At 39.8% G+C, this 9,784-nt stretch overlaps 2 protein-coding genes across 2 annotated transcripts in view; one reads left to right on the top strand and one right to left on the bottom strand.

The window, feature by feature from the left end:
• dlx3b (distal-less homeobox 3b) overlaps nucleotides 1–1,584 on the top strand; it is a 2,798-nt gene extending 1,214 nt beyond the window's left edge. Inside the window, exons 2-3 of the mRNA XM_008438135.2 lie at nucleotides 227–411; nucleotides 657–1,584. Coding sequence (XP_008436357.1) covers nucleotides 227–411; nucleotides 657–974 — 503 coding nt within the window. The 3' untranslated portion in view covers nucleotides 975–1,584. The remainder of the gene's footprint in view (nucleotides 1–226; nucleotides 412–656) is intronic.
• Nucleotides 1,585–6,759: 5,175 nt separating this feature from the next.
• The window catches only part of dlx4b (distal-less homeobox 4b), a 5,202-nt gene continuing 2,177 nt past the window's right edge, over nucleotides 6,760–9,784 (bottom strand). The window contains exon 3 of the mRNA XM_008438134.2: nucleotides 6,760–9,287. Within this exon, the coding sequence (XP_008436356.1) occupies nucleotides 9,027–9,287 (261 nt within the window). The 3' untranslated portion in view covers nucleotides 6,760–9,026. The remainder of the gene's footprint in view (nucleotides 9,288–9,784) is intronic.

The raw sequence follows: 9,784 nt of genomic DNA on the forward strand, positions 1-9,784 counted from the left end.
TAACCCTGAGTAAAATAATAATAATAATAATAATAATAATAATAATAATAATAATAATAATAATAATAATAGTAATTCTTACATTGATTTAAAATCGCTTTGCTGACAGGTTAGGCTTATTTTACGGTTCCCGTTCATCTTCCTTCCTCTTTATTTTTTGACTCATCAGTTATGATGTGCGATCAGTTTGATTCATTCGGTCTTTTTTTCCCCTGTATATTTACAGTCAAAGAAGAACCAGAACCGGAGGTCCGTATGGTGAACGGAAAGCCCAAAAAGATCCGCAAGCCGAGGACGATCTACTCCAGCTACCAGCTGGCCGCCCTGCAGAGGCGCTTCCAGAAGGCGCAGTACCTCGCCCTGCCCGAGAGAGCGGAGCTGGCGGCCCAGCTCGGCCTCACTCAGACTCAGGTGAGCTGCGGCTGACTGGTCCTGAATTAAGGAACCTTTTAAAGAAAAACTTCCCCCACGTGGACAAAAATTGAATAAAACATATGTTTAGATAAAAATAAAAAAAAGTTACAATTATTATTTGTTTAACACTGGTTTATTTTTTTTCATAGCAATATTAACGCATCAAATGTTTTATTATTTTTTTTATTTTAGATCAGTAATTAACTCCCGTTTTCTTTTCTTTTCTTTTTTTTTCGTCTCAGGTCAAGATCTGGTTCCAGAACCGGAGATCCAAGTTCAAGAAGCTGTACAAAAACGGCGAGGTTCCCCTGGAGCACAGTCCCAACGCCAGCGACTCCATGGCCTGTAATTCCCCGCCTTCCCCCGCCGTCTGGGACGGCAGCAGCCCCCCTCAGAACACGCCGATCAGCCGGCCTCAGGTGCCGCAGCCGGCCCACAGCTCGTCGCCGCCCTACCTGGAGGATTATACCAACCATTGGTACCAGCAGGGATCCCACCTACAGCATCCGGGCACCGTGCACCACCCGGTGCCGCAGCAGAGCGTGGGAGCCGTTTACTAACTTGGACTCGGGCGCAGACCCACGTTGTGTTTTACGAGTTTTCCCCACAGTGACTCTGCAGAGCGAACTCTAATGGAGCCAGAGGAGGCCGGAAACCAAACACTGCTTTCTGCCTCTGGATGTCCGCAGAGAGTCTCCAGAGCTGGACTTCCAGATTTTTATTTTTAAAGCACATAAGGGATTTCTAATCACTTCTGGTAGCATATTTAAGGGACATCTGGCGTGTTTTATTTTTAAATTATTTATCACCTCTACCGTATAATCCTTTTGTAAATGATATGCAAAGTGTCTTTTTTTTCTTCTCCCAAAACAAGTAGCCTAAACACAAACTAAATCACAAAACTGTGCTGCAACCAATCATGCATGTGGGTTTGTGGAGAGCTTGAAAAATAGAAAGAAAGAAAAAAAGAACTCAGGACATATTTATAAGGATTTGTACAAAAAATGCTGAAGGTTGTAAATAAATGTTTTTATATAAATATATATGCAGAACCACTATGATCATATTTGAACAAGAAAGAGCACTGTGGTGCTGTTAGACCGTTTTTATATTCATGTAATGAGTCAAACTGTTGCCTTCCTGTCTGATGAATAAAGGTGTTAAATGATCGCTGTGTCTCAAGCACTTTTTAAAGAAACCCGTAAAGACTCGACTGGAGGATTCAAGACGCCGTTTTTAAGAGCCAAAGTTTGTCCGAAAAAAAAAAAAGAAAGTGCTTTGGGAATTCAAAGACATCTATATGAACATGTTTAGTAAATGTGACAAACTGGGACGTGAAAATACGTCTGTTGTCGTCTAATTGTGGAGGGAAGGTTATTATTGTTGATTGACATCGAAGCCTGACCTTCAATGTCAGGATTTGGGATGGATCCGTGGACTATTTATGGATATGAAGACAAGATACGCCAACCTGAAAAACATACCAGCATGGCGCATGTACTGGGTATACACGCTCCAAGTATGACCAGTGCTTGGATCATGTGATCATGTATAAGAATAACTTTTTTAAAAAATAAAAATAGAAAAAAAATACCTTAAACACAGTGGAAATTCTACTGAAGAAAAACACAAAGATTAAATGCAGATATTTATTGTGTAGCTTTTTAAAAAATTGTCCCTGAATCTGAAAATCGGACAATCAACAACAACAACAACAACAACAACAACAATAATAATAATAATAATAATAATAATAATAATAATAATAATAATAATAATAATAATAATAATAATAATAATAATAACTTTTTTCAGTGCTATAGCTGCAGACGTGCCGGAGTCAGTGGATTTAATTGCTGTTCTGTTGCGGGATCAGAGGGCACGTTGGCAAGGAGACGGCGAGACGTCATAAACGCACGCGCATCTCTGAGCGTATTGGATGTGAATAAACAGTACAGCTACGTGCTTATTTATTGAACAATTTTGATTTGAAACACTGCCTTTAAAAAATACCCAAGGTTAAAAATATTGTACATTTATTTCTACAGGAAGAGGACATTTTTACTTATAAAAAAAGGCCGTACGACCGGAAGTAGGAGAGGTTTCTCATGTTATAATTGGAACGTGGGACACTGCGAAGCTCGGTAAGAAAACCTTTGATGTTACCGAGTTCTTTAGACACCATGTCACACTGAAAAAGAAAAAGACAACAAAACAGCTGCGCTCCTTTAAACTCCTATCGTTATTAATGTGAGCTGTAGAGGCTGGTTGGCCATGATGTTCCAAACACTCTGAAAATAGAGATGATGGAGAAACTGCTGACTGTGAGTTCGTCCACATGGACCACCAGTGCGCCATTACACACGGAGAGAAAATGTACCCACGGTGGGGTTTTTTCGTTCTTTTTTCTTTAATGAATCGTTTCTGCTGCTTTTAGTAGCTGCAGTGGTATGCGCTCACCCGTGGAGGTGTTGCTGTAAGACACCAGGGTCGTGTCTGTCACAACGCACTTCGTATCCTGGTGGTCTTTTAACGGCTGTCCTTTTCTTAATTAATCCCAAAACGTGTGTTCAAAATGAAACTGTTTTGCTCCACGGGTTCCGTTCAGACCGTAAAACCAGCTTAGCTTGGGAAGCTAATTTGATCAACCCTGACAAGTTGACTATTTTTTACTTTTCAATTTAATTCGACTTCAATATTCATATTTAAATCTATTTTAACTACATATAGACATCATTAGACATCAGATGACACTTCAGCCAGCAGCATTTACAAATCCACTGGCTTCTTTATATTTACTTTCAAATTTTTCCATATACCACTTTTAAACATCAATGGACATTTTTATAGAGATTACCTTTCAGTCTCCAACATCCATATTTTGACTTTCACCTTTCAACACACACACACACACACACACACACACACACACACACACACACACACACACACACACACACACACACACACACACACACACACACACACANCACACACACACACACACACACACACACACACACACACACACACACACACACACACACACACACACACACACACACACACACGCACACACACACATATATATATACAATCATTTTCTAGATGGGGCAGGACACTTTTAACTTTCCCTGAGTTTTTTTAATAACCTAAAAATATGGCACCTAATGTGACCTATGAGTGCTAATCCAGCACTGTTCCTGAAGTGGCCTGCTTCTACAGGCAGCACCTGTAATAACTGTTATTACTGCTAATATTGCCAAGGTGTTGAATTATGATGCTATTTAAAATTAATTCTGAAATCAGTTCATTGCTGTCAGTCATGTCAAATTTGAAAAGATGATGAACCTGTGAGGGTTTTAACAACTTCATTAAAGGCCTTTAAAGATGTTTATTCAGCAGCTACAACGGTGACAAACGTGACATTAACACTCAGTGAAAGCCTTCACGCCCTTAAATAAAATACGAAAGTGTTTAAACCTATCAAAACATATCTACGTAACATATGAATGTAACTTTTCCTATTGCTCTGTTTTATTTTTAAAGAAGAAAAAAAAATGTCCTGTTGCCACTTTTGTTAACAAGCTTTTTGTCCTTTCTGACTTGTAATTTTCTTGGCATCACACTCCCAGCACATCTTTTTTTTTTTTTGCACATTCAGCTACAAACAGCTTAACTTTTCAGAGCTCCTTAATCCCATCCCCCTGGTGTCCCCTTCTTGTTTTATATCCACTGAACTCAACACCAGTTGTCTATGGCGTCAGTCAGCATGTAAATGTACCCAGTGCTGATTTGACAAAAGCGGCATGATTACTATTGCCTTTTGATATCAATGAAATCTCATCACAAAGTACATGTAATCCCCCCTGGTGGCTCCCTCAGTGTGTGTGGGCCTCCCGGACTGTGCGCCGTCAGGGGAGACATTTGTGCCGAGGACAAACATGAATTCGCCAACAAGTGGGACGGGGGCTGTCAGGCGTGTCCGTTTGTGTCAAGTCCAAGTGTGACAGCAGTGTGAGTGTGGCTGGGGAAGAGTTGAACTTGAGTGTGATGCTGGACATTTGGGTAAAATTACCAAGGAAAAACGATGTTTCCTTCTATAGAAATAATGAAAAAAATATTAACCTTTACATAAAGACATGCTGATGTGTGAATGTGGTTGAAAAGTGACAATTAAATAACCTGACAACATATAGAGGGTTGTCTAATGTCTCCAGGGTCCAATGGGCTACAACATTATAATATGTTTTTTCCATGGCTCAATTAAATATAAAGACTTTCCAACCTTAGGTTGCTGTGAAATAGAAACATCCACAAATGTGGCATTTTGGAAGACCACAAATAAGGCCCTGTCCCCATTACCCCTCTCCGCTGTCGACATGATGGTGTCAGAGTTTGTCTCTCGAGTGCATCTGTGCGGGTTGAGGCAGAGGTCGGCTGCTACGGAAAGACTCCCAGCAGCTGTCCAGGGCCGGGCTCGTCCTCAGCTGCATTAGCATCACTCAGGCTGGTCATTTCGCTGTAAACCTGGGTGAAGTGAAGGGAGGAAGGCACCATGGACAGCTGTGGAGTCCTGAACCTTGGCTGACCTCTGTTTTCGGCCAACGCAGGGCAAGTCCAGGCTGGAGAAGAAGAGAAGGCGTAGCAAGCACCATTAGTGTGTTTTTGATGCCTCGCTTGCTTTATAGGTCACACTCATGTAAAAGACTTCGTTCCACCTCCAGTGTATTTGTGCAGCTTGGCCCCCAAAACAGAAAGTCACGGCCTATTTTATGAAACCACACATTCACTTCTCTTCCTGCGGCGAAGCTGCTTACAATTACCCTACATGTCAGATCCTTCAAGTTAATAACAATAATCACCCTGGAGACCTGCTTTGCCATTCACCCATTCACAGCAACAGAGATTTAATAACAAGCTATTTTCCCTCCTATTGCTATCCTGCAATTAAAATCCATCAGACAGCTCATAACTGATAACCCCCAGCATCCACATCATTGATACAGTCAGAGCTGCCTTTATCAGGAGCCTTCAGCCGTCAGCCCAGCCTTCCATCCTCTCCTCTCAGCTTGTCTATTACACGGGGAAGGCCTTTTCACTTTTGCTTACGTGATAATTGGTCCCCCTCCGTTTGAAAGCTCCCACTCTTCTCTGTCCAACTCCACAGAGCCATTATTCTAATCTAGAGATGTGAAATTGCCTATAATTTTCCCCAATGCCCCCCTCCGTCAGCTTGGTTCAGCGCACAAGCAGCGTTCGCCTCGTCTTCCCGCATGTTTATTAACAAGGCAACATAATGATGAGGAGCGAGGAGGTAAAAAAAGGGTGCACAAAGAAGGAGATGTTAATATGTCACAAAACTGGTGGTTATGAGAGGAAAAATCAGCTTGGGAAGGGGTTCAAAAACTCGGCGGCTCTAGCGAGCGCTTTGTTCTTCACGGAAACACGGCAGATGGCTGAAGAGCTCCTGGATGAGGGCGCGTTCCTCGGGCGAGGTAAGAGCTGAATGAGTCAGTGTTCTGCTCAGGAAAAGCAGCGGCAGCCACTTAGAAATGTTGTTCTTCCTTGAACTTCACAGCTGAGTAGCATATTTTTGTTGTATAAAGCAGAGAGACATAAGAATAAATATGTTTGTGTTTAGAGTGGTTGGAAATTTGCACTATAAAAATGTCTTTTTTTTTTTTAAGGGATTAAATATTAGTGAAAAAAAAAAAGTGAATAAAATGTGTCAGTTTATAATTTGACCTGCAGTGACGGTTATATTCCAACAGAAATAGCTCTCATGTTTGGATTAGAATTTATTTTAAGATCAGGCAATAATTTTTGTCGTCTACCTTATAGGTACTGTGAAATAAGTGAATATATAAATTCAGACATGCTGTTATAGGACTTGGTGTGGAGAAAGTCTCTGTTGTATCTCATATCCAGCTATAACACCTCTAACGTCAAAATTGCTACACTGAAAAACAAACAGTTTAATCAGTAAATTTAGTGTATATGTTTGCATGCATTTTATCTGAATATATTTCAGGCAATATTTATGAGCAAAATTTGCCTATTTAACGGGTAGAAAACTCTTAAATTGATTTACAATTTTAATATGCTTGTCTGAGCTTTAAGGTCAGGTTGCTACAAATTCTTTCTTGCTACTTTAGTGCTGCACTAGATAACAGGAAGTAGAGGGTATTTCTTATATTACTCATCAAAAATATTTAAATTGCAATCTACAATAGTTTGTACATTTTATGCTTTGTAATTTTTAGATTCTAAAAAATGTTATCAGCTTTGCTGTTTACAACTCCTAGCTAAACCTTTTGGTTAGAATTCAAGTGAAGATGTTGGTTCAGTCAGTCAATTTATTAGTTGTGTTTGGTGTCCAGCAAAAAAAAAAAAAAAAGTTTATTTGGGTTACATGAATAATTAACAACTAAAAGTCCAGAATTTTCATAAGACTTATGGCTGAGAGAGTTTCTGTGTTGGAACACTAATTTAAGTTTGTAGACTGGTTTAGTGACAATGCTGATTGCAAAGTCTAACTTGCCAGCAAGCTTAGCTTCTCAATCCTGAAGTTGTCTTGAAAAGCTGGCAACCACAGCTAAGCTGCTCTGCACACTAACAACTACTGCTCAGGGTTTAGAAGCTCAGCTTGCTAGCAGGTTCTTCTGTACATTAACGAATACAGAAATCTTCGATACTTTTAAGCACAGAAATTCACTCACGAGACAACTCAGACTTAACAATCAGGTTACTGTTCTCTGCTGTAGCCTGTAGCACAAAGTCAAATTACAATGCCAAATAGCTGACAGAACCAAGATGTGTCAAGTATTATCTAGTGAAAGTTGTTAATGCTGATGGAAACTGACCAATTTTCAACATTAAGTCTTCAAACAGACAAGGTTCATGAGCGATAAAAGCTAATGTTTTATACAATCCAGGATGATTAAAGTGATAGCTCTAAAGTCTTCATCAGATCTCTGGCGATCATCTCTGGCACCTTGTTTACTAAGAATAGAAAACTTTTTACATTTTTCAGAGTTTTCTGCCTTTCTCTTCTGTTTTTTTTTAACCTTGGAGGTCAAATGAGTTGAGAAAAAAATTATCCTAATTAGCTAGAATTTGAATTAGTTGAGTAATTTTACTCATTCATTTCCGTGTGTTTTAGCTCTTAAATAAAAAATACTTGCTTAAAATCTACACAAACTAATTGGTACGCAGATTTTATTGGTTAAATTCTAACAGTTTGTTTTAACAGTGCCAGAGTTGAAGTCAGTGAACTCCCGAGCAGTTACTACTAATATTAGGGTAAACATCTTGGGGAAAACTGCATGCATAGTTTGTTATTCCTCTAATCCCTGTATGTGACATCAGACAAATTGCTCCTAATGTTTGCCAGACAGCCCGAAATGTTCGGGGTGATGAATGAAAAACATAAAAAGAAAGTCACTGGATGGCTCTTTAACGCACTTTTCAGCTTCATTAATCAGAAATCAGCTCTCCATTTAATCAAGAGCACCAGCGAAGACATAAATACCCCAGTCTGAGCCTGATTAAACTGTATGCAAGCAGCAAGAATTGGCAAATCAGTGCGCAGTCTGTTGAAGGGATAGCCTACTCGTTTGTCACTGTATTATGACAGCAGTGATTTTGTTGTTTGAGCTGACTGCTCAGCATGCGCCCTTCTCCTCTCACGAAATTGAAAGAAAGATGCAAGCGTTTCTTTTCCGACGGAAGACGAAAAGGCTCATATCCAGCTATTAAAAAACGACGAGATATCCCCGTTAGATGATCGTTTGAATGCGTTTAAACTATTTAAAGAGTTTGGATTCGTGCGTAAAAGCTACATCAAACCTAAGCACCGCGCAGAGAGTCGGCACCTTGGATTATGTCGTTTCACTTTGAAATGAAGGAAAATTCTCAAAGATACGAGTCAATGCATTGATGGAACATCTCGATTAAAATAAATAAAGAAATAAAAATGAAGAACGCAATCAAATGTTTTCCATTTGAAAGATGTTTCTGGGAGTGCAGGTGGAGAGAGATAATCAGTTTCAGCAACTAACTGTAGATAAATATATCAGTAAATGAATCTGGAATAACTCAAACTTAAAGGTTCCGGATGCTTTTACAACAACATTAAACTGAACTCATTATCGGGATCAAAAGAGTAAAACTAGATTGCACTGAAATGATTTAAAATCGTTTTTAGAAAACAGCAGTAAGGTGTTTAAAAGCAAACTGCTCCTAGCGGAATATTCTTCCGGACAGGAAGATTTTCTTTCTTTCTTTCTTTCTTTCTTTCTTTCTTTCTTTCTTTCTTTCTTTCTTTCTTTCTTTCTTTCTTTCTTTCTTTCTTTCTTTCGCTGAAATAAATCCACGTACACATATTTTCACGACAGTCCCTTTATGCAGTGTCTAGTTCAGCTTCAAACACAAAGTCCATATTCTAAGGACGTGAGGCCGATGACGCTTCAAAACATTTTTTTTTTTTTTTTTTTTTGCTGCACGAATTTGAATTTCGCAGCAAAAACTGAAGTCAAAACGCACGAGCAACCGTAAAGTTCATCCTCTGGACAAATGAGTTCATGTCGCCTGCAGGCAGTCCGTTCACTTCACATCAGCTGCGGCCTCTGCATGGCGTCCTGGTGAGGATGGTGGTGGTGGTTCGGGTACCAGTGGCCAAAGCTGTTCATGTAATTGTTCGGGTGCATCGGGGCTCCTTTGGTCGCCATGGAGACCTCCCAGAGCTGGGGTAAGGCCGGGGAGCAGGGGGAGATGGAGCTGGAGCTGTGGAGGTGCTCCCCCTCTGAGCCTCCGCCATGTTTCATGATCTTCTTGTACTTGGAGCGCTTATTCTGAAACCATATTTTCACCTAAAAAAAATGAAAAGAAGGATGAAAACAGGTTTTTATTATTATTATTTTTGGGAGGAAAAAAATAACTCAATTCATTTCTCCAGCAGGTATCCAACTTCAAAGTTACTTTTGTAAATCCCAGACTTTTTTATGAGGTAAACAAACTTAATAGTTGAGTGACTCCAAACTTATTAAAACTGAGATCCCCTATTGTTGGTTGTTTTGTAAAGCCAGTGGTGCGTGAGTGTAACAGCTTCAGACCGAGATCAGGAGGATTAAGAAATAAAAACAAGCCAAAGGCGTTGGCGGCAAAATGAGATGCAAATGATTATATACATTATGCTTGTTTTATTTCTAACAATTAATGCGAAGAGGTGAATATTACAGACGTTTAAACAGCCAAGCGATGCTTACAGGAGGCGGCTCAGATACAACAACAAAAAATAGATCGATCAGTTTCTGTCTATGTGTTGGTGTGTGTGTGTGTGTGTGTGTGTGTGTGTGTGTGTGTGTGT

This window comes from Poecilia reticulata, linkage group LG19 (assembly GCF_000633615.1).
Source record: "Poecilia reticulata strain Guanapo linkage group LG19, Guppy_female_1.0+MT, whole genome shotgun sequence".
NCBI classification, from domain to species: domain Eukaryota; kingdom Metazoa; phylum Chordata; class Actinopteri; order Cyprinodontiformes; family Poeciliidae; genus Poecilia; species Poecilia reticulata.